Here is a 26,579-nt window from a genome sequence, read left to right as displayed (position 1 = left end):
CAAGCGGGAAAAACAGACAGAGAGGGAGAGAAGGACACCGTGGAAAGCAATGAGAGTCACCGTGTAGTCGATCAACCGCTCCCCCCTTCCCCAACCCCACCCTCACCCGCGTAAACGTCACTTGACTCACCTCGTGACACGCGCACACGGAACGCATACGTACACCTACAAAGCCTCCGCTGCTCACCACTTCTCCCTATCCTGTTCCCCGTCTCCTTTCCTCGATGCGGGGTGTGCTGGCGCGTAACGCATGTCGGCTCAACTCCCTCCAGAAAGGGACGCGGCTAGCTGATGTCTACCAGCTCCTCATCACCAAGAAGCCGGTCGAGTACGACTACGTCGCGATTGACGTGAACGCCTTTGTCGGCGGTGCCATGCGCATAACAAAGAACATGTCGCCAGAGCAGCGTCGCAGCAAGGAGGCTTCGCGGCATGTCCTCAACTCCATCATGCAGATGCTGCGCCGCGTGGTGTGCCGTCGCTCTCTTCTCCTCGCCTTTGATGGTCCGGACACGTTTGCGAAGGCGTACAAGCTTCGCACCACGCCGTCGACACGGCGACTCGACATTCAAACTCAGCGCCTCCCCGGTGGTGTTCTGATGCGTGCGGTGGAAGATCGCATAGTCAAGACGATGCCGCTGGGGCGCGGTCTGATTCCCGGCGAGGTGGTCGTTTCCGGTGTCAACGTGGAGGGCCCGGTGGAGCGAAAGGTGACGGCATGGGCTCTCGACTTGGCGTGCCGCGACGGGGCGCAGCACACCTCCAAGTCTATCTGCCTCATCGGAGCGGGGGAGCTGTGGATGAACGTGCTCGCCCTCACGCCGTACTCTCAAGGTACGAGCATCTTGCACGGATCGTCCGACTTGCGCCACATGACGCTCAACGACTCCCTGACATGGCTCCAGCTCGGCGACGACCTGCTGACCGGCGATGCACGGGTCATCACGGCAGCGCGGACAGATGCGCTGTTGCTTTATCTGCTGTGCCACGGCTGCTCCGCAACAGACCTCTCGCCGCTGTCTGGATCGAACTTTACGGTTCTCATGGAAGCATACCACGCTCGACGCCGAGAAGCCGCAGCAGCCGCCGGTGCGGCCGCCGGGGCACCGATCTTTCAGCTCATCCGCGAGCAGCCGAACGGTGCCCTGGTGCTTGACGTGCAGGCGTTCTACCTACTCTTTGTGGCGGAAAAGGACATTGCAGCAGCGATCCAGTCGCTGGCGGCGCTTGTCGTGCCGGCGAAGGGTGCGAGCCCACACGCGGCACCGCTGAGGACCTTCTCCATGCCGCTCTCCACTTCAGGCGGCAGCGCATCAGAGGAGCAGATGCGCGACGCTAACACGCCCGACATGTTGCACGGCAGCTACCTAAGCCACCTGCTCAACTCCCATCACCTCTTCTGCCATGGTGAAATGCTCGGTCGGTTCAGTGTGCCGGCCTACATGGAAGCAGAGGTGAAGATGGGGAGCCTTGGCCGCAGCGGCGCTGCGGGTGTCCGCGCCAGCGTGGTCGCCGTGGGGGATTGGACCCGCTTTCTGCTCCGCTGTCTCCAACGCGGGGGGCGCTACGCTTTCGCCAGTGACGCAGGCGCTGAGCTAAGCTACAACACCTCGAAGTGGGCACCACCCGCTACGACGGCTGCCGATGTGAGCGCTGCGTCTTCGCCCACCGCTCCCTGCACGACCGCGTACTATCCTTTCTGGTCCTCCGCGCAGCCGCTGACGGCAGCCGAGTACACCATCCTTAGCACCCCAAATCCAGGCATCCTCGATCCGCTGCTAGTGGATTACGTGCCGGGGGTAACGCCGGCGCTACGGTCGGAGCTGCCGCGGGCGCTCACTTCTGTGCAGGCGAACCTCCATGAACTTCGCAGCTCGCTGCAGCACTTCTTCGCGTACGCGACGGCTGATCGGCCGCACCCGTCGCTGTGCCTGGCGCCGTCCTACCACTGGTGTCAAAACGAGAAGAGCAAGGTGTGGTCAATGCGGTACGTGGACTTGGGCGTGGTCGCACGGCAGCAGGGTGTCCGTCACGCACGCGGCCTGCTGCCTGGCATGAGCATGGAGCAGGAAGCGCCGAAGGAGGGCGCCGTGGTATATGACGCCGAATCACAAACGTGGACCTCGCAGCCACGCAGCTTCGCTGTATTCACATCGTCGGAGCAGCTACCGGGACATCAAGAGCGTGAGCATGCCGACGGGTCATCGTCTTCATCCATGGCGGCCACGGCTGCTGCTTCCGTGGATGCGGCCGAGGTGCCCACGCTGAGGGTGCTCACGTGGAACGTCATGTTCGATCGGTACAGCAACCAACCTACCCCACTCGGTATGCCGGGCATCGACTGGTGCAGCCCGAAGCGGTACCCGGTGCTGGCGAAGCTCATCGACGCCGAGGACGCCGATGTGGTGGGGATGCAGGAAGTGGAGCGGCCGTTTGCTGAGTACCTCGCGGCGCAGCCGTGGTGCCGCGAGCGGTACATCATGTCCTGCAGTCCGCAGAGCCCCATCTTGGATCCGTGGGGCGTGCTGCTACTTGTGCGCCGCGGCGGGCGGTGGCCGCTGCAGCAGCTGAAACACCTGAATGTGCCGGCGTGGTCAGGCCACGTCTCCCTCATGCCTGTGGCTACGCTGGATTTGAGTGCAGCCGCCGCCCACAGCGACAACAGTGGCACCGGCGGTGGCAGCTCAGCCGGAAAGAGCGGCAGCAGAAAGCTTGCAGCGTCGCCGCGGGTGGTGAACGTCTGCTCCATGCACTTGCTGGCGCCATTTGTGAAGGTGAACGAGGTGGCCCGCACGGGTCAGGATCAAGCTCTGCGTCATGCGCTGACGCGGCAGCTGCAGGGCGACACGCTCGTGATGGGCGACTTCAACGACTGGCCGAGCAACGAGTTCCTCATGCCGCCAGAGTCGCGGTACGTCGAGTGCTGGCCGATCATTCACCCCGGTGACTATGGGAAAACAATGGACGAGTCGAACACCTTCTGCAAGCTGAAGATCGAAGAGATCTTCTTTGGTCGCTCTGACAAGGTGTTCCTCCGGACAGGTACCGCCACAGCCTCGAGCCCCACCCGAGGCGTGCTGAAGCCAGTGGAGGCGCATCTAGTAGGAACGCGGAGCGTCAATGACGAAAACGGCAATCAAGAAGCACCGGCGTATCTGTTCCCGTCTGACCACTACGGCGTCAGCATGCAGTTCCAAGTCCTGTGACCGACATGCTCCGTGCGCGTGTGCATGTGTGTCTGCCTGCAATGGTGGTACAGAGGGGAGAGGAAGGGGAGGGTGACTGCCACGGCACTACGCCCCTCTCCCCCATCCACAGGCGCCGACAGAGCGAGAGAGCTGCGTGGAAAAGGACGGAGGCGAGGGGGCGCTGGTTTGGTGTGTGTCTCATCTGCGTTTGGGTGTGGTCGCTCTGTGCTTCGTCTCTGCTTCTCCCCTTCCCTGCTCCATCTCCTGCGGTTTAAGAAGGCACGAGGCTGAGGGGAGGCATCCCGCGTGCGGTACCACTGCAGCCCCGTTTCTGGCTTTAGTCTGCGCTGAGCAGGGAACCCCCTCCCCCCTTCCCCCTCCCCTCACCTCACCAAGAGAGAAACAGTCGTGCGTACGCAAGCAGTGGCTCTGCAGGTGTTTAAGCGTAAAGGGGGACCTCCCTCTAAAGGCGATCGAGAGCGACACGGGGAGAGCGGCGATTGGTGGAGTGGCTCTCTGAGGTCCAGGTATGTGTGTGCGTGTGTGCTGGAGCACGTAGACAGAGATGCAAAAACGCCAACTCCGCCTCGTTCACTCCACAACCCTTCACACATCCCCCCTCTCCCTGTTCTCACTTGCTCTGTAGCTCAGCCGCGTCCGGCGAGCTGCCTTCCCCTGTTTATAGTCACGCTTTCCTTTTCCTCTCTCATCTCTCCCCTGTCTGAGTATCGCGCTGCCATGCGTGCCAAGAGCGGGACTGCAGCGTCGATCATCAACCCCATCAACGATCGATCCACCCATCAGAGACACATACACCCAAAGGGAGGTGTCTACGTCATTCACGCAGGCACACGCATTCTTCGCGCAAATCTCGATCAGAGCGTAGCACAACGATAGTGGGAGGGCGCTAGCCGGAGCGCAGCTGCACGGACAGGGTCCCTCTCTACGCCTCCTCCCCTGCCCCCTCACTCTTGCTGTTCCACAGCATCAAATGCGGCGGACTTCTCTGCCTTCCCTCTGCGCCGTTGGTGCTGTGTGGCACGCCAGTTTACGCAGTAGTAGCACAACAGCAGCAGGTGAGTGCCGCCCAGCGTGCGCACGCACCGGAAGCAGCTTTGCCCTTCGTAGTGCGGTCTGCAGCAACAGCAGCAACGGCGTCCATGCGCACACTCCCCTGTGGGTGAGCTGTCGGCGCCTGTCCACCTCCGCGTGGCGACGGGCACCCGAGATACGTGCTGGAGACGGCGGAGAGGACCCTTTTGCGTTCGAGTTCGACCCCATGACCGGTGTGCGGCGCGATGCAGCTGTCGAGACCGCGAAGAAAAGCTTGGAGTCCATTGTGGAGGAGCTGGCCCCGCCCAACGCATCCTCAGAGGTGCTTGCGAAAATTCGCAGCTACCTGCAACAGCACCCTGTCGACACGCTCATCCTGAATACCGAAGTGCAGATCACCCACATCGAGAACCCCGACACCGGCGTCGAGGAGCGCGTGCGCCTGAGTCCAATGGGCATCAAGGACGCACTGAAGCAGGCGCAGCTGCGCAACATGAACCTTGTTCGAATGGGTGCCCGCGGCGACGACCTCGCCTACTGCCGCATCCGCCGGGAGCGGCCATGGGTGTGGAAGCTCGTGCAGCCCGAGATGGACCTCGTGAACGGGCTGACCGGCACCCCAGCGTCGGATGCTGCCGTAGCGGCGCAGAAACAGGAGCAGCAGGTGCACGACGCCTGCAGCGGGGACGGCCAGCCCAACCACCCGCGCCAGTACCTGGGAAAAACGAAGGAACTGGTCGATCACGTCTTTCGCGACGCTGTCGACGCACACTTCATCGGCTGGCGTAGCAAGAAGATCGCGCAGGACATCCGCAAGGGACACCCCGTGAAGCTGACCATCCGCGATTTTCAGAACCCGGAGGCGGCCGTGCACAAGCTGCGCGAGATGAGCAACGCGGTGAAGAAGTACGCGGAGGAGCAGCACATCTTCCACCACTTTACCAGCATCGTCGCAAACGATCGGGAGGCCAGCCTCACCCTTTCGCCACCGACAGCGAACAAGTCTGGGACCATTTCAAAGACGGTGAAGCACCCGTCCGAAAAGGAGTGGACACACACACTCAAGAAGATGGAGGATGCGTGCCGGAAGGCGGGGCGGAGCGGGACCTACGTCAAGTCGAGCAAGCTGAAGATGCGTAACGTGGGGGCCACGACGTACCGTGTGGACAAGTATGGCCGCCGCATTGACTAGGAATGGTGTGGCGCGAAGGGCAAAGGAATCGTCCATGCACACAACAACAAACGGACAGCCAAGCACGCGCGAGCAGCTCTGCGCCCGCCGCCGCCGCCGACGGGGTCTCTCATGCGTTCCGCCATCACCACATATTTGGTCGCTTTTCGTCTTCCTCGCATCCCTGTGTGCGGGGTGCAGCGCTTGCCGGCGTATAGGTGCTTACATTGTTTTCGTTGCTAGCCTTGTGGGCTTGTCGGGGTGACGGCTGGTACAGAGCACATGAACGCGCAGAGACCAACGCGGCGGGGGGGTGGATACACCCACCACCCCTCCTCCGCCTTCCTTGTCCTCATCCTCTTTGCCCCTCCTCCTCCACCCTTCATCATCTCCTTGTCCGCGCATGTCACTGAAAACGATAGAGGAGCGCTCATCCTTGTACTGACATCAATACTGACGCAAGCAGAGAAACGCGCGCGCGCACACACACACACGCATATACACAGACACACGCAGTAGCTGCGTGTGCGAAGACAGACATCTGACTGCCCTTATGTCCCACCTCACCTCCTCCACCGCTGCAGAGGCCGGGCCGGGGAGCGCCACTGGAGCAGGCCACACGGTGCCGCCACCAGCCTCGACGGCAGCGTGTGTCGCTTCTCAACAGTCGACAGCGACGGCGAAGCCACCGGCGCCGGTGGTGCGTCGCGGCCGTGGCACCTTCAAGCATCAGCTTCGCACTGAAGAGATGGAGCGGCAGTACGCCTCTGGATCGGCGGCGGCAGCAGCTGCAGCCGCTGCTGCCCTCGGGCGCGCCGAGGAAGCGAGTACCATCTTCACCGCAGCCACGACACATGTTGTACTGCCGTCGTCGACGCTGGGCTCGAAGGCTACCAAGCCGGTGACCGAGGAGGAGGAGATCGCGGCGCAGTTCGCGCACCTAAAGAAAGGCAAGGACATTCCTCTCAACATGATGGTAGGGCAGGTGGTAAGCAGCGCCGTCGCTGCCACAAGCACTGGCAGTCCGATGTCCGTAACCGCTCGGCTTGCGGCAGCGGCGGAGGCTCGTGCAGCCGCACCACGCACGCACTTTGGCATCTTCGAGAACAACGCAAACGACACTGCACGCCAGCTGCTCTTCCGTGGCGAGAAGCGGCGGCGCTACTGTGTCATCGTCGGTGACCTGCAAAACAGCACTCGCCAAGTGACGCTGAAGCTCTTTGGTCACAAGGGCGCCAAACCGTTCAAGCTGCAGAACAAGCTGATTCGTCTGGTGAACTTGTCCATCGGCAAGCCGCGGCGCGGAACGCTGCAGTGGCGCGTGGCTCACGGGCTCCTGGATGACGATGACGTGGAGGGGCAGCAACCGGTGGAGGAGCAGCGCACGGATAGCGACGAAGAGGAGGAGCAGCCGTGTGAGCAGGACGAAAGTGCTGCGGACAGCGACGCGGTGAGCGCCGTCGACGACGACGGCAATGGCATGGGCAGAGACGGCGAGGATGTCGCTGCTGCTGCTACGACGGACGGAAATTGCGGCAACGGCGGTGCAACTCCGACGACAGAGGCGCAAGGCCGCGAGGCGGCATGTGCCACGCCCGCAGCCGCCTTGAGCGCGCTCAACGGCTACACCCCGCTTCCGCAGGCGATGGACTCCACACAGACGGCCGCAGAGCGCGCCTTTCAGAATCAGACGCACGCGGCGGCCGGCTTCGACGTGGAGGAGATCGTCCCCTTCTCTTCTTCCTCCTCCTGCGAGGGCGACGACAGCGAGGCACGCCACGAGGCGCGACAACGCAAGTCCATCGCGTTGGCGGAGGCAGCGAGTGCTATCGAGCGCGCCGCCGCAGCGGTGCCGATTCCAGAAAGTGACAGCGATGTCGATGACGAGGATAAAGGGGTGAAGGTGATTGCCGCCCCAACCCCTCTTGGCGGCGGAGGCCCTCGCGTCCTGGCGTCTCCGCTTGCTTTGTCCTCGGATGTCGTGGAGACGCGTGCCACAACGGATGGCAATCGTGATGCTGGCGACGCACCGGCCGCCGCAACACATGCGGACCCCATTGCACCAGCGCCTGCTGCGACCTCCGCTGAGGTTGCTGCGACGGCAGTGAAACGCCATGCTGGCAGCCTCGACCACCAATCAAAGGGCGCCGAGGCGGAGGGCGAGGATGTGGACCACTACTTGGATAACGACGACGAGGTGGTGCCCCTCACGGTGCAGCAGGCAGGCACAGGAGCCACCGTCATGTACGAGACGAGCCTCGCCAACAGCCCGGTGTTGACGGCGAAGCGCTTCGCCTCACTGCGCGACTACTTCCTGCGCGAGTTCCGATTCCTGCTCAGTCTCGAGGATGTCCGCTCGCAGAACGTGTCGGTGAAGATAAACCTCGGCGCTGCCTACTGCTGCCTCGCCCGCCAGGGCTCCTACTCCACTCCGCTGAAGCACGCCACCTTTGGTGAGTTTGTCGAGCGCATGAACACGGAGTCGATGCAGCTGTATTTCATCAAGGACTGCCCTGCCTGCGTGTCGCGGGCGGTGGACATGGAGAGCGGCTCGCTGCACTTCCCGGCCAGCTCGACGACGGTGAAGATCAACTTCTTCTCGAACGAGCGCCAGAGTCGCTCCATCGCGAGGGCGGTGTGGGACAGCGATGCGGACCAGTTCCGCCTGCTCGATGTCGAGAACATCGGCGTCACCTTCAACTGGTCCGTCTTCTCTCTCGACGAGACGTTTGTGCGCCGCAAGAACGAGGTGCAGGCAGCGGCGGCGGAGGGCAGTTGTATTGGCAGCGCGAGCGCTCCCGGTACGGCAATCGTCAGTCCGAGTGCTGCGCCTGCGCCAGCGCCGGCTGTTGGGGCAGGAAGCGCTTCTGCAGCTGCGACAGAGGCACCTCTGCTGCCCCCAGTGCCCGCGGCAAACAAGGTATGGGTGGGACCCGCCCCTGTCGGCATCGGTGTGGATCCTGACCGTCTCTTTCAAAATACGAGCGTGCTAGAGGCGAAGGAGGCGGGCACAGCGGACGAGGCAAGTGCGGAAACGGTAGCGCCGGCGGCAGAGGAGGCGAAGAGCTCCTACAAGACTCCCATCGACGATGAAGAGGATGACCTGGCGCGTAACAAGACTGTTGCTTACCCCTTCGAGGTGGAGTTCCGCGCCTACCGCCGCTGGAAGCAGCAAGGCGACAACCCCGCGGCGCCTCTCGCCAAAGCAATTCTGGAAGAGCTGTCGCTGGCTGAGCACAACTACCTCATTCACGGCTCGACAGCCATGTACGAGCGCATGGACCTGACGAACGTCTGCGAGGTCGACTACGCCGCAGAGGACCTCAATGTGGAAAGCATCGTGGTGGAGCACACGTCACGCGTGAAGCCGGAGGGGACTGACCTCCTAGTGGACAACACTACATCGCTCTTCATCGAGAATTTCGCGGCGGCACGCCAGCTGAAGGAGAAAGTGGCGACCTACGGCCCCATCAAGGTGGCAGCGATGCAGAACCCTAGCAACAACAACTTTATGCGCAGCGTCACGGCAGCCCGGCGGGCTGCCGGTCGTGGCGGTGGCCACGGAGCGCGTGATGCACTGCACCTGACTCCAGCTGAGATGGCGGAGGTGCTGAAGCCGACCTCGAAGCTGACGTTTTTCCGTTCGCGCGGGTCCACGATTCACTGGAAGCTGCGTCCCAACAGCAGCCTGGAGGAGAACATTGCCCCGATGACGGAGGCCCTCTCCTTTTTGCAACAGGTGCTCCACACAGCGAACGAAATCGAGCGCAATTCAGCGCGCGGTGGTGCCGCCCCAGACGCACTCTAAGCCGTCAAGCACCAACGGCGTCGTTCTTCCCCTCCCCCTCCCCCTTCCCCTCCCAACATGCACACGCACACACACACACACACACACACACACGCACGTGCAGCCGCACTCTTGGCTTGTTTGGGTTTTTCTGTCTGTCTGCCTTTTCACATTCGAGTGCTGTGTGCTCCCTACTAACCCCTCTCCCTCCCTCCTGCCCTCTCTGTCACTCGGAGTGGTACTGTTAACAATTCTACAGGGCAGCAGAAGCGTGCACGACCGTTTGATAGGAGAGTATAGTGGGAGGGGGAGAAGAATGGCGGCACACACGGTGCTGCCGAGCACCTCCCTCTTCCCTCCTCGTTGGCTTCCCTTTTCCTCTCACTCTACTGTGATTTCTGCTCTTTGCTGAGGGCCGTTACCGAGTGAGTGAGAGGTGCATGCTCTGGACGGTTTGGCACCGCTAAAGCACCTGCTATTGCTGATGCTGATGACGTGCACGGCGGGTGGCTCCATGCGCGCAGATGGGCAGAGGGGACGGGAGAGTCTCACCCGCCCCCCGCCCCTCTTTCGCTGGCTGTGTGTGTGGGGTGTGTGTGGGTGGGGGGTAGGGGCCACCTTTGCACATGTGCTCCACCCACACACACACACCCCACCTCACCCGCACTCTCTCCCCCTCTTCCCTCCTCCTCAGCGACTTTGTGTCGATCTTCTTGTTGCTTCGCCTTCTTTTGCGCTGCGGTGCTCACACACCACGCTAACACCACCACCATCACACACGCACACATCCAGGAACTCGTCCGCAGACGTATCCAGCTTGACACGCCTCACTCTCCTGCGTCGCCAAGCCCTTTTATTCAACACCCCTCCATTCATCCCTTTTTTCTTTCACTGCCAGCCATGTCGTCCAGTCCGCAGGAGTACATTGATCTCCAGACCCGCATTTTGAGGGTGAAAACGATCTTCGCCGAGGAGCTCGCCAGTGCCTTGAATCTGATCCAGGTGGAGTGCCCCATGCTCGCCTGCGTCGGCGATGGCACACAGGACAACCTCTCGGGTGTGGAGAAAGCAGTGCAGGTGCACGTGAAAGAGATCCCGGGGGCGAATTACGAGGTAGTGCACTCGCTCGCCAAGTGGAAGCGCATGACCCTCGGCAATCACAGGTTCCCCGTTGGCAGGGGCATCTTTACCAACATGCGCGCCCTGCGTGTCGAAGAAACCCTGGATAACATCCACTCCGTCTACGTCGACCAGTGGGACTGGGAGCGCGTCATAGCGCCGGCGGACCGCTGCCTCGAGTACCTGCAGGCCACTGTTCGCTCTCTCTACGAGGTGCTGCGCGAGACGGAGAGTCGCTTGTGCACCGAGTTCCCGGACATTGCCCCGATTCTGCCGGATTCGATCAAGTTCGTGCACACCGAGCAGCTGCTGAAACGCTATCCGGAGCTGGACCCCAAGTCGCGCGAGCGTGAAGCCGTCAAGAAGCTCGGTGCGGTTTTCCTGATCGGCATCGGCTGCAAGCTGAGCCACGGCGACCACCACGACGTGCGTGCTCCGGACTACGATGACTGGTCGTCGCCGGTGTCCGTCGACTCCTCCAAGATCGGCTTTCCGACTGCCGACGACGAGAAGCCCTCGGTGAATACCATCATGTCCTTGCAGGGCCTTAACGGCGACATCCTGGTGTACAACCCGGTTCTCGATGATGTGCTCGAACTGAGCAGCATGGGCATCCGTGTTGACCAGGAGGCACTGCGCCGCCAGCTGGAGATCACCGGCACCAGCGACCGCCTCCAGTGCAGGTGGCACCAGTGCGTGCTGAACGGAGACCTGCCTCAAACCATCGGCGGCGGTATCGGCCAGAGTCGCACAGTCATGTTCATGCTCCGAAAGAGGCACATCGGCGAGGTACAGTGCAGCGTGTGGCCCCACGAGGTCACGGCGCAGTACTCTTTATTGTAAAAAGACGGGGGAGGGTGGGTGGGAACGCCTCTGCAACACGCGTGGCACCCTCCCCCTCCCACAAAATGCCAGGGAGAAGCTCTCTGCAGAGGCGGGAGATCATCAACAGGGAAGCCGTTTTGCCAGTTGCACACACAGAGCACCCACGAACGCACGCAGCCGCATGAAAAGCCTACGGACGCACGCGTGCATGAGTGCGCTTGCGTGTGTGTCGGCGTCTAGGCACTGCTTTATAGTGCCTTTTCTCTTTTTGAAATACTCGTTGCCTCGTCCATATCACATTGGTTGTGTATATGTCTGCTGGTGTTGCAGTGCGGTCAAGTGTCTGGCGGCGCGACGAGCCGTGCTTGTATCACCCTATCGACGCCATTTTCCACTCTCCTCGTTCTTTAGCAGTCTTTGCAGGATATATCGTTGCACGCATGCACCTGTCTTTGGCGCGTTTGGATGATGTCGATGGGTGCGCGTGTCTTTGTGAGTGCGCGTGTCGTTCTCTTCGCTCGTTTCCGTGTGCAGTGCGGTTGGCGGTCGCTCACCTCCGCCTCCACTGAATCCCTCCTTCCACGACACGCTTCCCTGCTCACCATGTGCCTTTCGTGTGTAGCTTGCCGTTTAGAGCCACCAAACGCCGCACATATGCTTGAGCAAGCTAGCAAGCAGCAGGTCATCTCCCGCTGCGTGCGCATATGCGGGTCTGGAGGGGGAAAGTGCAGAGCGGAGCGACGCCTAGGACACCTGTACCGTCTTTTTTTCTTTTCCTCGTCGTCCAGTGTGGAGTGTGCAGAGGCACTCGGGTGCAGGCGCGCGCATCGCGGGTGTGTTTGAGTTGGTGATAAGAGCGAGGGAGCGAACGCCATCATTCGTGGCACCCTGCTCTCCCCCCTCCTTCCACGTCCACGCTAACGTCGGCGGTGTCGACCTCGCTCCAGCGCCAGAGTATTGTGTCGCGGGCATCTTTCGTAAGGTGATGCCTCACGGGGAACGCGTGCGTTGCCATCAAACACCTGCTGGGGCGCGCGCGCTTCTGGCGTGGACGATTACCACAAGAGAGATAATGCTCTCCTTTAGGTTGCTCCTGTTGAGGTCAAGCAGCAGGAGACAAGCATGCACACTCTCACCTACATATACACGTGCACCCGCGCACACACCATAAGCAGGAGCGCGAAAAGCGCCAAGACGTGCACGCATGCCGAGCAAAGGGGGCGCACCGGCACACGCCAAGTGAAGCGGGCAATACGACAGAAGAGGAGGGAAAGGACGGGCAGAGCCCTTCCTTGCCAGGACCTTTGCGTGTTTCCTTCCTTGTGTGTTCGGTGGTGGTGTCCATCATGGCAAGAGGGGGTAAGTGGACGCACACACACACACACACACCAGAGTGTTGTGCCAGCAGGGTCCAGTGCACCCTCCCCCCCCTCTGCGCGGGAGGGAGCCGATCAGACTCCACCCCTCCCTCCTCTATCCCCCTGCCAAAAATGCCGAACCGCTTCTGGTGGCGGCAGACTCAAGCGCCCACGACGTAGCGAAGCTAGAGCGATGCATGGCTGCTGATTTCTGTGGACAGGTCCTGGGCGGCGCTGCGTCGGGGCGACCTGCGACCGTGAGCTCGGTTGTGCCATCCATGTGACGGGCGGCGTGCCAGCGTGACTCGAGCGCATCACAGCCGACCCTCACACTGCCCACTGGCATGTGTGTGTGTGGGTGTGGGTGTGGGTGTGTGGGGCCTGCACCACCGCGAGGGGGACGCACCAGTCGCCAACCGGCACAATGCGGGCGGCTGCGAGGCGGGTGTGGGTAGCGTTTGGTGCGCGGGCCCTGCTCTCAGATGATGGTGTCGGCGCGTTGCCGTGCTGGCTTGTGTGCGCGGCTGCTCCGCACGACGGGAGGTGGGCCTGTGACGGGCCGGGGGCAGAGCGGAGCGGAGCGCATGCTGCACGGCAGAGAAATGGGCACGTGGACGAACGAAAGGGGTGGGGGAAGATGTGCTGCGTGAGTCGCGGAGCGAAGGAAAATATGTTGGCACGTGCACATACCCACACGTACATGCACGACGAAAAAAGCTTGTAAGTAGCGGAGACACCCGTGGCCTTCTAACGAACCTCCTCCTTTGTCCCTCCTGGACCAGATTCGCTCGCATCCACTTCCCATACCTTCGGCCGTAAGCTCCCTTCATGTGTATCATCTACCCGTTTCTCTCACCCCTTTGGCCTTGTGCCCTTGTTGACTGCACACAGGTGGGCGTGTGTGTGTGTGTGCGTGCTCCCAAGCAGAGCTGTGCACACATCTCTGTGCGGGCTTTGGTTCATGTCTCGCTTTACCTCACTCGTTGACGTTGGTTTATGTGTTCTATTTTCCGTGCGTTTCGTTTCACGTACTTCCAACTACGCATCACTTGTGCGTGCATGCATGATGCGGGTGTGGGGGGTGCTCCCCGTGCGTGAGTCGCCTGGCTCTGCGTATGTGCCCGTGTGCTTGTGTGTGCGTTGGTTTCCCCGTAACGATCATCTCCGCTCCGCACCTACGCAAGCGGCAAAGCACGAAAAAAAAAAGGGAATAGTAGGCGGTGCAGCGCTCTATCCGCGAAGTACTCGGTGGTGTGGCAATGTCGCGCCCCTCTCCCGTGTCCCATCCACCCCCCCCCCTCCTCCTCCCCCCCTCCACTCGACATCCGTGTTTTCTGCCCCTCCCCAGTCGACTGCTCGCATGCAGCAGCGCTGTTTTGCGCCCCGTCTCCCTCCCCTTCGAAGAAGATGCCGTGAAGACGGCGGTGCACGCACATGGAGTCCCGTTCTGCAGTCAGCGAAACGGCAAGCAAGGAGGATGGCTGGGCAGAGACCGGTGCTGAGGGAGCCGCACACGCAAAGAGAAGAGGCAAGAAGATGGAGGAGTTGCGGTGGCGGCACAAACACAAGCCATTCGCGATGTGTGGAAAGGGCGTATGAGCACCCGCGACAAGGGGAAGGGATCACAGCCGTGTCTACGAAGGCGTTGCGGCGTTGACAAGGACACGCATCATGCGTATCGCTTTTCTTCGTACTCTCGCCCTCTCTACTGCGTTCCCGCTAGTGTGCGTGTGCGTGTATACATCAGCCTCTTTCCCCCCTTTCTCCACACACATACACGTACATGAACACACAGAGAACGCTGTGCGATACCCAATCACCCACCAGCTCCCAGAGACTTCCGCTTCCCTCCTCCATCGGCATCGTTATCTTGTTTGTTACACCTATACGTTTATATATCTATATACGTAAACGTATATACCTATACAGAGTCTGCCTTCTCTCTCTTTTAGTTTCCGTTGGTGCTTCAGCCACCTTTTCCGGTACTATTACGACTTAAGCGACAACGACTATTCCTACTTCTACTACCCAACCCATCACGCGCATACTCACTTCCTTCCTCCCTCTCCTTTATCTTCGCTCCTCCTCCTTCCTCCTCCCCACTCGCTTCTGCAAGTCTCTTCTACTGTCTCTCTCATTTCAACACGATACTTCTTGCCTCCCCCCTCTCTCGCCCCACAGCACCATGTCTATCTACGACTTCAAGGTCAACGGCAGCGACCACCAGCCATACGACCTTGGCCAGCACAAGGGCCATCCGCTTCTCATCTACAACGTAGCCAGCAAGTGCGGCTTCACCAAGGGCGGCTACGAGACAGCCACGACGCTATACAACAAGTACAAGCATCTCGGCTTCACGGTACTGGCGTTCCCGTGCAACCAGTTCGCCGGTCAGGAACCTGGAACAGAGGAGGAGGTGAAGGAGTTCGCCTGCACGCGTTTCAAGGCTGAGTTCCCCATTATGGAGAAGGTCTGTGTCAACGGCGAGCACGAGCACCCGCTGTACCACTACTTGAAGAGCAAGTGCAAGGGTATCCTCGGCACGACGTTTGTGAAGTGGAACTTCACGGCGTTCCTGGTGGACAAGGACGGCCATCCCGTGTGCCGCTTCGCGCCCGGTGCGACGGTGTCCGAAATCGAGAAGAAGTTGCTGCCGCTACTGCAGGCTGACAGTGACGGTGCAAAGGTGTTGTCAAGCACTCAGTCGTGAAGGCAGCGGATCGAGGGATGCAGGGGCCGTAGCCGATGGAGGGTAGAGATTGATTTAGTGCAGTTTGCGCGCACTGTATACCCCGCCTAACGACGCCAAACATATCCCTTGGGACATCTCGGAAGCGGTGCTGCACAGCTGCCCTCGGTTGTGCAGCAGGCCTCACTAAGCGCCTAAAGTCACGCACGTACCGTTGTGCACCCCGCTCACCCCACCTCTTGGAGCGTTTTCACTCGGTTCTGCTTCACCTTCTCTCTGATATCTCATACTTATGCTTGTCGACCCGCATCATCATTGCCATCGGCACTTTCTCCCCTTTTTCATTACTGATCCACGGAAACGCGTTCTGTTCCGTTCTCTTCGTTGCCTGCATGTGTGCCCTGGGAAGCAAGCGGGTGAGGAGGGAGCGAAGGGGAAGGCAGCTGTGTCATTTGTGTGCGTCGCTTTCTCCACCCGTTTCCACCTGTACGCCATGATGGTTGCGCATTCATCGATTCCAAAGTAGTTGCGACTGTGGATGCTACTGCGCTTAACCCTCCATGTCGGTTTGGCTTCCGTACGGCCATGGTGCTTTTTGGCGCGCGCGCGCGCACACACACACACACACACACGCATACGCAGGAACACGGGATGCTGGCGTACGTTTCTCAATATGTTGGTGTGGTTTTGCATCTGTGGTGCGGGTGAGCAAGAACCAGCAGTGCAGGAGCGACGGAAGAAAGGCGCAGGCGGCTTCCTCTTTGTGTGTGTGTGTTGCTCTACCTTGTACTCTGTGTATCTTGTGCGTGCACGTAGTGTAGCTCAGCTGATCGCACGTTGACAGAGGGTGTAAGAGTCAACGAGCAACATACGTACGTACGCATCACGTCCGCCTCTCCCCCTTTTCTGTCCCTTACCTCTCTCCACACCTCCGTGTCTGTGTGTACATGTGCCTCTCGCACCCCTCCCCCTCCTCCTCTCCTCCCTCGACTGCGTCATTCTCTTCTCACCCGCAGCCGAATATTCTCCGATGAGCATTTCTACTTGTCTTTCGCTCCGCGCACCGTCATCCGTCAAGCCGTGTGCGCATGTCTTGCGTGTCTCTCGCCCCTACCCCTCTCCATCTCCACCTTATTCGCCCACTGTGGCGCTTCTGCAATCGGAAACACACACCAATATGCGGAAAGGTGTACAAGGACGTCAGTTTTCGTCCGGATCTTCCCCGAGGACGACGGGGGCTGTGATACGGCGGCCTGCGGTACGGCACTGAATGACATGTTCCAGCGCGCAATACATGCGCACGTCGCCGATTGCGGCCTTGATGATCATTATGATTACTGCCCCCTCCCTCCTCTCGCCTACGTGGATGCGTGCTTCTGCGTTCTGACTCCATGCGCATGCGCATCGCGCCACCAGTCCACAATCTTCGTCTCTCGCCTCTCCTTGATGTGTGCATTTTTGCCTGATGATGCTCCTCCACCCCTCCTCATCCATCACACCTCCTAGCTCTTCACTGCCCTCACTGCCCGTCTGCCAACAGAAGGCACGCGCAGCTGCATCTCAGCGCGTGCACGCATACACCTACACATCTGCGTGCACTCCTGTTGATGCGTTCATCGAGCAATCAAGTGCACGACGCTCAGAGAGAAAAGTCAAACACGCACTTCAGATACGTGTTGCCTCTGCTGCTGCAGTACCGCACCCCCGTACAGGCCTGACATGCTGCGCTTGCCACCTTTTCGCCGCGCCGCCGCTGCAGCACAGGCGTCCTCTATCTACGATTTCAAGGTCAACGGCAGCGACCACCAGCCATACGACCTTGGCCAGCACAAGGGCCATCCGCTTCTCATCTACAACGTAGCCAGCAAGTGCGGCTTCACCAAGGGCGGCTACGAGACAGCCACGACGCTATACAACAAGTACAAGCATCTCGGCTTCACGGTACTGGCGTTCCCGTGCAACCAGTTCGCCGGTCAGGAACCTGGAACAGAGGAGGAGGTGAAGGAGTTCGCCTGCACGCGTTTCAAGGCTGAGTTCCCCATTATGGAGAAGGTCTGTGTCAACGGCGAGCACGAGCACCCGCTGTACCACTACTTGAAGAGCAAGTGCAAGGGTATCCTCGGCACGACGTTTGTGAAGTGGAACTTCACGGCGTTCCTGGTGGACAAGGACGGCCATCCCGTGTGCCGCTTCGCGCCCGGTGCGACGGTGTCCGAAATCGAGAAGAAGTTGCTGCCGCTACTGCAGGCTGCGGCCTCGTCAAAGATCTGACGGACGTGCAGCACGCGCGTGCGCAGGGGAGCTTGGCAACAGGAAATTGCTCGAGCATCTTGCGTACGGGTGAGTGCTCGCTGTGTATGCACATGTGTATGTCGGGTCTTGGTCGCTTCTTTTGTGGGACACTACTCACGCGCTGCGCTCCCACATGTGACTCCGGTGCTAAGGACTGATACACACCTCTTGAGGGAGAGCGAGACCTGTCGCCTTCTCCGCGCCCCTCCGCCTCTCCTCCAATCTCCAGCTCTGCTTCCCCATGTCTGCTGCTGCGCGTTAACTGGGAGTGGATTAGAGTGGAGGGGCGATAGCGGAGACATATCGTCGAAAAGCGCAGCACGTCTTCGCATATCGCCGCTTTCGTATCATCCTTCTTCTGTCGCCCTTCTATCCCCACGCAGATACGGAGAAACACGTGGGCGGGTGAGGCGTTCGATAGGGAGAGGGGCGGTGAGGCGGCCGGGGCCGACGCTCTAGAAACCGCTTATTTACCTATACCACCATTATGAGAGAATGCAAGGGACCGATGCTCGATGTCGGCTTTGTTATTCTGCCGCACTCACTCAACAGAAGTCCCCTTCCCTCTTTTTTTTTTCGTTGCGCTTCTCGATTGGGCCCCCGTACCCGCCCAAGCGGCGTGCTCGACGCATCGTGTGAGACCATCTCCCTCCCTCCTTTTATTCTGCCTCTTGAACCAGGCGGGGCATACTGTTGCTTGCGCTCGGGTGCGTCTGCACACGTGCGCGGACGGACAAACAACCCAGTAAAGGCCACGTTAAAGCACACAGGGTCGGCGCTTGCCGACCGTATTGTGTCTACTGGGGACGAGGGGGAGGGGGAGGGGGAGGATGGCGGTGAATGGGTGGTGGGGTGCACACACTGCATCTCTATATGTCTTTCCTGCGCTCCTGTCTTTCCGTGGCTTCTCCCCTTCTTTGCCCTACCGATGCCCCGCTTTCCCATGAGTTCTGCCTTGCCGCCGCCGACGGATATGTCGCATGAGCCGGTCACCACCTGGTGTGCCCCCCTCGCGGTGGTGCAGGCCCCACACACCCACACCCACACACACACGCACACATGCCAGTGGGCAGTGTGAGGGTCGGCTGTGATGCGCTCGAGTCACGCTGGCACGCCGCCCGTCACATGGATGGCACAACCGAGCTCACGGTCGCAGGTCGCCCCGACGCAGCGCCGCCCAGGACCTGTCCACAGACATCAGCAGCCATGCATCGCTCTAGCTTCGCTACGTCGTAGGCGCTTGAGTCTGCCGCCACCAGAAGCGGTTCGGCATTTTTGGCAGGGGGATAGAGGAGGGAGGGGTGGAGTCTGATCGGCTCCCTCCCGCGCAGAGGGGGGGGGGAGGGTGCACTGGACCCTGCTGGCACAACACTCTGATGTGTGTGTGTGTGTGTGCGTGCGTCCACTTACCCCCTCTTGCCATGATGGACACCACCACCGAACACACAAGGAAGGAAACACGCAAAGGTCCTGGCAAGGAAGGGCTCTGCCCGTCCTTTCCCTCCTCTTCTGTCGTATTGCCCGCTTCACTTGGCGTGTGCCGGTGCGCCCCCTTTGCTCGGCATGCGTGCACGTCTTGGCGCTTTTCGCGCTCCTGCTTATGGTGTGTGCGCGGGTGCACGTGTATATGTAGGTGAGAGTGTGCATGCTTGTCTCCTGCTGCTTGACCTCAACAGGAGCAACCTAAAGGAGAGCATTATCTCTCTTGTGGTAGTCGTCCACGCCAGAAGCGCGCGCGCCCCAGCAGGTGTTTGATGGCAACGCACGCGTTCCCCGTGAGGCATCACCTTACGAAAGATGCCCGCGACACAATACTCTGGCGCTGGAGCGAGGTCGACACCGCCGACGTTAGCGTTGACGTGGAAGGAGGGGGGAGAGCAGGGTGCCACGAATGATGGCGTTCGCTTCCTCGCTCTTATCATGGAGCAACGAGCGTACTCTGGTGGGATCTGCTGCACGGGCTTGCTGCCACCGTTCCTCACCTTCACCCATCTTTCTCTCTGCTTGTCGTTTGCGTCTGGTCTACCACCTCGCTTCGCGTTGCTGTGACGGGCTAGTGCATCGAAGGTGCCACGTTCGCTACTAACAGGGACGTCGGAGCAGCAGCAAGCGCCAGACAACGAAGCGTTGCGAGGCATGAGAGGCACTCGAGTGCACGGCGAAACAGGAAAACATCGCGCACTCAGGGGAGAAAAGCGTGCCCCGTCTCTGCTGTTGAAGGCCGTAATCTTGCGGAAGTGGCCGTAGTCGTTCCGCTCGAAGCGAAGCCTCTGTTCCGTTGCGAAGTGCACACCCCAGGGGCCAACAGACAACGGGCTTTTGTGCATTCGCATGCTGCGCTCCAGCTCGCGCGCCGTGCTGCGGGCGCCAGTATTTTGCCGTATCGTCGATGTGATGCGGCAGCATGAACCCTACGCGCGTGCTGGCATCCTGTACCCCATTCGTGTGGAGCTTGGCGAAGGTGTGGAGGCATGCACGCCGGCAGAGCTACAGGAGAAGATCGACGCGATGCTGTCCCGGTCGCAACGTTTTGCCACTGTCAAGACTGGCAACGTGTACTCGCGTAATAACTCCGTGGCGACGGTCATCAAGGCATATGGGCAGTACGTTGTCACCGGCAATATGCGAGGCGGGTATGTGAAGGGGGATCACCGCTATGGTCCGCGCCTGACCGGGTACGGCGGCGCCACTGCGAAGCCGGGGCTGCGGTGGAACGGCGACGATCTGTGACGTGGTGGCCGCGACGTTCTTCTCGCGAGTCCATCTTCCTTTGTGTGGTGGAAGTCGTGAGCGCTCGAGGAACGCTCTGTGTTTTCATGTGCAAGGCTGCATATTTGCCCCTTTCTTGTGGGGCGAACGGCCCTCTCTCCGCACTGTGCGATATGCGCACAGGTGAAGCCCACACACACGCACACGAAAAAAGAGTAATGTACCTTCACAGGCGAGCCTCTTGAGGGCCCTAGAACTTAGCCCGGGTGCACGTGAGACGAGTGGTTGAGGGTAAAGGTGCGAAGCATCTAGCTGTAGCAGGCTGTGCTGCCTCTGCTGGCAACCACAGCTGCGTCATCGAATGAGAAACGCATGCTCATGCCCGTCACATTGCCCTCCGCCCTCTTCCATGCTTTTCGCTGTTGCTCTCTCCCTCTTGCTGTCTCTCTCTCTCTCTGAGAGTGTCGGTGTCGTACCACCCGTTGCTGAGTTCACGCAGCACTTCTCATCACACACGCCCTCAAGACGCTGAGACTGCTCTCTCAGCGGCGCCAAACGAAAGCACGTAAATCTCGTTGTTAGCCACCGCAAGGTACACGCGTCCCACCGCAATCGCTGTTTGCTCCGATGGAAGCCACCGCAGCCACCAGCACCGGACTGCGGCAGCTACGCCGCGTGCGCCGCGCTCGCACGCAGTACGAACGCCTGCAGCGCCCAGACGACATACAGCCAGGCTATCCCATTCCGAGCATCGAGGGTTGGGTGCTCTTTTTCTCGAACCTGCCGGAAACAACAACGCAGGAAGACATAGCCAACTACCTCGTCTCGTTCAAGGAGGGTGATCCGGGCTACTTTGGCGCCATCACCGATATTAAGATCCCCCTGAACGCCGACTGCTTCTGCGCCGGTTACGCCTTGGTAGAGCTGGAGGACCGTGCTGGGTACGAGCGCGCGATCGCCGAGCTGAACGGCGCCATGTTTCCGTCCGGCGACAAGCCCCTTGTCGTGGCTCCGACGTTTCTTGGCGAAGAGGAAGAGCAAGAGCCGCAGGCAGAGGAGGTGGCGCCAGGTGAGAAGCGGGCGCGCGATTAAGCTGTAGTCCCCCCCCCGTTGTCAACTGTAACGCACAAAAAAGCAAAACTAGGCAGAGCCGTGAACACCACTAGCGCCCCACGCCGTGCAACTCACTCCCGCCCCCTCACACTCGTAAAAACGCCATCTTTTCGCCACGCTTTTCGCCCTCCGCCTATTCCCAAGCCGCGGCCTCCCCGGCCGCCAAGAGCCGGCGCTCGCCTTCCCGGGAGGGGCGCCCCGAACCCTGGGCCCGCCCCCAGCGCGGCGGAGAGCAAAAGCCCCGGGCAGGAGCCCCCCCCCCCCCTGAACCGAAAAGGCGGGAAGACAGCGCACCACGCGATACCCCGGCCACCCCCGAGGCAAGAGGCACGGCCACATCCCAACAGAACCGCGACGCAAGCCGGCAGCCCACCAGTCCTGGGAAGCCACCCCCCATGCACCTCAAGACTTCAATCCAAATGAACGCAAAATATTCTTTTTCCTCTTCTCTCGTATTTCAGAAGTCGTTCTCCGAATTGTTCAAACCATCATTGGAACTGAGTCCTAGCAATGAACAGCGTGCAATGCCCCGACGGGGCAAGTTCGGAGAGGAGCAGCACTCCCTTTATCATGTTCGAAGTTTTCTGCGCCTGCACCTTGGCGGTGAGCACATTCTTTGTCTACCGCTTTCGAAAGCAGGCGGAAAGCCGCGCGCAGCAGCGGTATGATAGACTTGATCGCTATGAGGTTGGTACCGGCGTTTACAACGTCCCTGCCGGCTGACCTGGTTAGCTTTTTCCCAAGCGACAGCGGCGCCGATCTTTTTTTTCAACATGACGTTCTATCACGAACAAGCCAACAAATAGACGTGCGCAACCACAGTTCTCCTACCTGGGTTGCCCTACGGCTGAATCCTCGTCGCCGAGGACGAGCCTTCGAATCAGGCAATGCGTCTACGGGGCTTTTCGCGATCTTCCTCGTTCATTTCTCGCACAAGTGCTGTGCGATCAGCGCCAGACGGACTCGGGTGGACTGCAAACCTTGATCTCAGCAGACCATGTCCACGGTCATGCTTAAGGGTGGAGGCCGTTGCGTCTGTTGTGTCCGATCTTAGTTTGTCGAGAAAAAACACACATCAAATTTACTCAAGTACTTGTTCGAATGCAAAGTGGTTTTGATCCAATTGAAAACTTCTCATGGGCAAGACTTTCATCGCAACCCTGCGCCGATTCAATACAGAGAAATGAGAGCTTTTTTCCCGCTGCATATGCTTGGTGTGTCTTAGCTTCTATTTTATGCTGTATTGACTCTCGTTTATCGTATGAAGGAAAAGCTATTTAGCAGCAGCACAAATACAAATGCGATTATTGAATTAATTGAAAGCCGATTACCGGTAGCAGCTCTGCGACATGATGTTATCCACTTTGCGCTTCATCTCAGCCAGATCTGTTTGGTTTCTGAGGACAAACCTCTTGGCTATGTGGGACTCTCCGTGCGTGGTGTCACGCGGTCCTGTGACCACACTCTTTGAGTAGACGCCAACCAGCTTTCTATCTCTGTCAAAATGCCGAACCGCTTCTGTTGGTGGCAGGCTCAAGCCCCTACGACGTAGCGACGCTACGGCGTTGCATCGCTACAGATAATGGACCTGCTCCGGCAAAAAAAAAAGAGAGGGAAGACTGAGCTCTTTCGATTGCCGTCTGCGAAAACTCGTCGCTTTGCTATTTTTGGGAAGTCTATTGAAAGCATGCGCGTCTTTCTCCCTTTTGCTTTGGACAACGAAAAAAAAATAGCACTTTATGCTTTATTGGCTTATACTCAAGAAACTCCTGTTTTCTAATTTGACACATACAATACTGCCTACTGCAAACTCCTCCCCAAAAGCTCTCAAAAGCAACAAAGGAAATAAAAAAGAAAATACAGCAAGAGCACTTTTCTGTCCTGTGACGAAAACAGGACGGTGCTAGAGGAGATGGAGTCTTCTTATTTAAAACGTGCACACTATGATTTGCCGCAGGAGCAGCTAGAGTATTTTGACTCACGGGCAAGAACCCCTCCTTGTTTTGTGCCCTCCACACCAGTGCGTATTTTGTACGACAAGGCGGCTCTCGGGTGTAACCATGAAATGCTCCGTCGTTCTCAGGAACGGCCGGTAAACGTAAAAAGTGAGCTCCACGCAGTCACACAGCTGGGTAGTCTTGCTGAGAAGTATCACCAGTATTTTGCCCAGCATCCACGAGCGGATATCGAGAGTCGCTGGCTAAAAAACGACAGCGCTGTCTCCGGGTTTCACCGGGTAGAAGAATCGCAGCGGCACGAAACCACAGCACCAAGGACAACTGCACAAAAGCCAGCGTCAGAGGTTCCATCGCATGTCTCTTCAGTACAGCATGCTCATCCTTCAGTAAGAACAAAGCCGTCGTTTCAGCCGCGCTCACACGGCGGTATTCCCCAAGATCAACCCGAGAGCATTATAGATCGCGCAAAACGACAGATGACGCGGCCCACTGAAAATCATCCTTGGCCATCCAGAAACGATTATGAGCAGCCGCGCGGTGAACGGCACGCTCCGTTCTCTAAATTGTCTGCTTCTTGCGGCACTCCCGTATCGCGTGACTTGCCCATAGAAATGAGTACCAGTGCTCGATCACAGGACGAAGAGGCAGCGGTGCCGCAGCAAGCGAGGGAGCGGCCAGCAGAGGCTTGCTCGTATATGGCGCAGCAGGTGGATACAATCCATCCTGCTCTGAAGGCGCAGGACCATCAGGAGTCCAACTATTTAGCACGGCGCCCGACATCGCAAGGCCACCTGGATGAAGATGAGCGCATGCGCGATGACGAAGAAAACTGCACGTTTCAGCCGAAGGTGAACAACGCGTCGTGGCGGCGAAAAATGCGTATGCAAAAGTCTACCCACCGCGAAAGCGAGAGGGCGTATTCACTGCGTGTAAGTTGCGGTGGCCACGAGAACGACGTATACGATAGGATGCACGGTGACGCTGACGCCGCGAAGAGACGCAGTGCCAGCCGCTGCGCGCAAAAAGAAATCGACAACGCTGAAATCGAGAGAAATGCATCTCACGGCTCGCGCTCCACTTTCGTGAATCCGCACCGCTCGGCGGTGGACTCTCAGGCTGATCCCAAAGAGGTTTTCCTGCGGTTGTACGCGGATGCACAGCGTTACAACAAGGAAAAGGCTGAGCAGGAGCGGCTAATTGATCTCAAGCGCCAGCAAGAGCGTGGGGAGGCGCCGTATGACAGAGAAAATAGTAGCAAAGCCAGAGACGGCTCACAGGGCCACGACGACGGGATTGGTTTCAGTGAAGATGAAAAATCTTTCACAGCAAAGCCGCGCGGTTCTAGTTCTCGCCGGAAGGGCTCTGCGACGCGCGACCTTTTCGAGCGACTTTCTCGACCTCATACCGTCACAATCAAGTTCGAAAAACAAAAGGAACAGGCTGAGCAGGAAAAGCGTGAGAAAGAGCAGAGGGATGTCGAAGCGAAGAGAAGTGAAACGGAGAAAATTACTTCCTACAGCTGGAGAATTCCAAGCAAAAGCTTCACCTTCTCTGACTTGGAGTCTCAGAATGCTCTCTACGTATCATGACAGCAAACTCACTCCTTTGAAAATCGGATGACGCTATTGGCATCGTATATATATATATATATATATGCATTATTGGGCTTGCACGCTTTCATTGTCTATGGATCCTTTTCGTGTAGAGCCTAAAGTGGTTGTTTTTGTTGTATTGCACGTAGAGTTTCTATATATATATATATTCTAATTAGATAGTCTCTTGTGCCCTTTCGTCTAGTATTCTCATCTGCTTGTCAATGCATCTGTGCTCCTAGGGTTGTCTTTCGGTGTTTTTTTTCGTCTTTTTCTGTGCTGCCAGGTGAAAAAAGGAAGTAAAAGGATTGCGTGGCCGCTTCCGCTCTGGGCCACTAGTTGCATTGCTACTCTGTACTCTTGGCTTCCTTTCTCATCTGCCTGAATGGCCTGTCTGCTCAGACCAACTTTTCCTCCTTTCAACATCGACTCCCTGCAACACCCCATTGTCTTTTGCTTTTGACCCTCCCCGTTGCGTGGGTTTCCCGTCGGAATAAAGCGACCGTAACAGAAGACACATTGCCCATTGGAGCAGCACCGTTGCAGAAACGCCACTATACACTCCCACATGCCGCACCGGAATGTGACGGTTTCGAAAGGTATTTTTGCAAGAACAAAAAGCGGTCTCTGTGAGCTGGCATGCGACTCTCTCGTTGCCCGAAACTTCTCTTCAGCCTTTCTTCCGCTTCTTAATCGCAACACTCTCGTTCTTTTATGGAAGCGAAGAAGCAAAAACGGTAGCTGCGACTTACTCTCCGTAGCACATCCGCTCTGCTCCGGTGTGGGGTCATAATGAAGAAGTACCGCAGCGGAAACTCCGGCCCCTACACGCCTGAGTATCACGCCTTGCTAGGAAGCGCGCCGTGGATCGTCATAAGGCGTTTGCTTAGCCAGCCGCCGAAGGATGCAAGGGACGATAGCAGCACCCCTCAGATATCTGAAGGAGATATTGTAACCGTCTTTTCGCAGTTCGGTGAAATCGTTGACGTTCGTTTCGTGCGCCACAGGAAAACTGGCCGCTTTCTGGGAACTGCATTCGTGAAGTTCAAAGACTACCGCAGTGGAATTCTGGCAGCCGACGAACTTAACAGCAACTACGACAAGGGTGAGCATTTCTTCCTTTCGGAGGCACAGGAAGGCTCAATGTCTTCCGGTGAGCAGAAGGGGATAACAGTGGAGCGGTGTGAGGAGGTTGTTGTGCCTCAGTTGTACAATGACGAGGTGGAAACATATGTGCAGTGGCTGTGCCGGCATAACATTACGCTGTAACGTGCGGGTGTCTTGACCAAGAAAGGAAAGACAACAAAGCAAAAACTGACCTTGCTCTACGGTTTTTTTTTTCTCATCTGCGCTGTGTGGACACCACCGCCACCGCGCCGGTTGCCATATACGCGTGGTGGGCAACTCTGGAGAAAGCCAATGCATTTATTACCTGTTCTCCTTCATGCTTTCCCTTTCTAGTGTTGCAAAGCGATCACAAAAACGTGAATCAGCCTCTGCATCCACTCTTTCTTTCGTAACTACCCATCTTCCTGTTCACTGCCTTCACGCGTCCCTGCTTTTCCCTTTTACTCTCGTGCTACCAAGTCCGCTGCTAAGGGCAGGCTTCAGGCATATCGCTTTCCTTAAACCCTCCGTTTCCCGCTATCGTTTTGCGTGGCGGTCACAAAGCAAATTGCGGAGGTGTGGCGCCAGCGCCTACACGGTCAGTCGGCTTCTTATCCC

The 26,579-nt window shown here is 58.7% G+C and overlaps 10 protein-coding genes across 10 annotated transcripts; all 10 read left to right on the top strand.

Annotated features, from left to right (window-relative positions):
* Positions 1-224: 224 nt before the first annotated feature.
* On the top strand, positions 225-3,206 carry MP100 (putative RNA-editing complex protein MP100; the record flags this gene model as incomplete). The annotated part of the gene is made up of 1 exon (XM_001470390.1): positions 225-3,206. The coding sequence occupies one exon, from the start codon at positions 225-227 to the stop codon at positions 3,204-3,206; it is 2,982 nt and encodes a 993-aa protein (XP_001470427.1).
* A 1,261-nt stretch (positions 3,207-4,467) lies between these two features.
* Positions 4,468-5,433, top strand: LINJ_26_0810 (conserved hypothetical protein; the record flags this gene model as incomplete). The annotated part of the gene is made up of 1 exon (XM_001470389.1): positions 4,468-5,433. The coding sequence occupies one exon, from the start codon at positions 4,468-4,470 to the stop codon at positions 5,431-5,433; it is 966 nt and encodes a 321-aa protein (XP_001470426.1).
* Positions 5,434-6,382: 949 nt separating this feature from the next.
* Positions 6,383-9,220, top strand: LINJ_26_0800 (conserved hypothetical protein; the record flags this gene model as incomplete). The annotated part of the gene is made up of 1 exon (XM_001470388.1): positions 6,383-9,220. One exon carries the CDS (start codon positions 6,383-6,385, stop codon positions 9,218-9,220), a length of 2,838 nt encoding a protein of 945 aa, XP_001470425.1.
* Positions 9,221-10,099: 879 nt separating this feature from the next.
* LINJ_26_0790 (putative asparagine synthetase a) lies at positions 10,100-11,161 on the top strand (the record flags this gene model as incomplete). The annotated part of the gene is made up of 1 exon (XM_001470387.1): positions 10,100-11,161. The coding sequence occupies one exon, from the start codon at positions 10,100-10,102 to the stop codon at positions 11,159-11,161; it is 1,062 nt and encodes a 353-aa protein (XP_001470424.1).
* A 3,525-nt stretch (positions 11,162-14,686) lies between these two features.
* LINJ_26_0780 (putative glutathione peroxidase-like protein) lies at positions 14,687-15,211 on the top strand (the record flags this gene model as incomplete). Its single annotated transcript, XM_001470386.1, has 1 exon — positions 14,687-15,211. One exon carries the CDS (start codon positions 14,687-14,689, stop codon positions 15,209-15,211), a length of 525 nt encoding a protein of 174 aa, XP_001470423.1.
* A 1,698-nt stretch (positions 15,212-16,909) lies between these two features.
* On the top strand, positions 16,910-17,461 carry LINJ_26_0770 (putative glutathione peroxidase-like protein; the record flags this gene model as incomplete). The annotated part of the gene is made up of 1 exon (XM_001470385.1): positions 16,910-17,461. One exon carries the CDS (start codon positions 16,910-16,912, stop codon positions 17,459-17,461), a length of 552 nt encoding a protein of 183 aa, XP_001470422.1.
* A 2,352-nt stretch (positions 17,462-19,813) lies between these two features.
* On the top strand, positions 19,814-20,212 carry LINJ_26_0760 (conserved hypothetical protein; the record flags this gene model as incomplete). The annotated part of the gene is made up of 1 exon (XM_001470384.1): positions 19,814-20,212. One exon carries the CDS (start codon positions 19,814-19,816, stop codon positions 20,210-20,212), a length of 399 nt encoding a protein of 132 aa, XP_001470421.1.
* A 606-nt stretch (positions 20,213-20,818) lies between these two features.
* On the top strand, positions 20,819-21,283 carry LINJ_26_0750 (conserved hypothetical protein; the record flags this gene model as incomplete). Its single annotated transcript, XM_001470383.1, has 1 exon — positions 20,819-21,283. One exon carries the CDS (start codon positions 20,819-20,821, stop codon positions 21,281-21,283), a length of 465 nt encoding a protein of 154 aa, XP_001470420.1.
* A 1,933-nt stretch (positions 21,284-23,216) lies between these two features.
* Positions 23,217-24,851, top strand: LINJ_26_0740 (hypothetical protein, unknown function; the record flags this gene model as incomplete). Its single annotated transcript, XM_001470382.1, has 1 exon — positions 23,217-24,851. One exon carries the CDS (start codon positions 23,217-23,219, stop codon positions 24,849-24,851), a length of 1,635 nt encoding a protein of 544 aa, XP_001470419.1.
* Positions 24,852-25,646: 795 nt separating this feature from the next.
* Positions 25,647-26,123, top strand: LINJ_26_0730 (conserved hypothetical protein; the record flags this gene model as incomplete). The annotated part of the gene is made up of 1 exon (XM_001470381.1): positions 25,647-26,123. One exon carries the CDS (start codon positions 25,647-25,649, stop codon positions 26,121-26,123), a length of 477 nt encoding a protein of 158 aa, XP_001470418.1.
* Between the last annotated feature and the right edge of the window lie 456 nt (positions 26,124-26,579).

Source organism: Leishmania infantum, chromosome 26 (genome assembly GCF_000002875.2).
Source record: "Leishmania infantum JPCM5 genome chromosome 26".
NCBI classification, from domain to species: Eukaryota; Euglenozoa; class Kinetoplastea; order Trypanosomatida; family Trypanosomatidae; genus Leishmania; species Leishmania infantum.
Note: the sequence above shows the minus strand (reverse complement) of the source record. Positions and strands in the feature narration are given on the sequence as shown.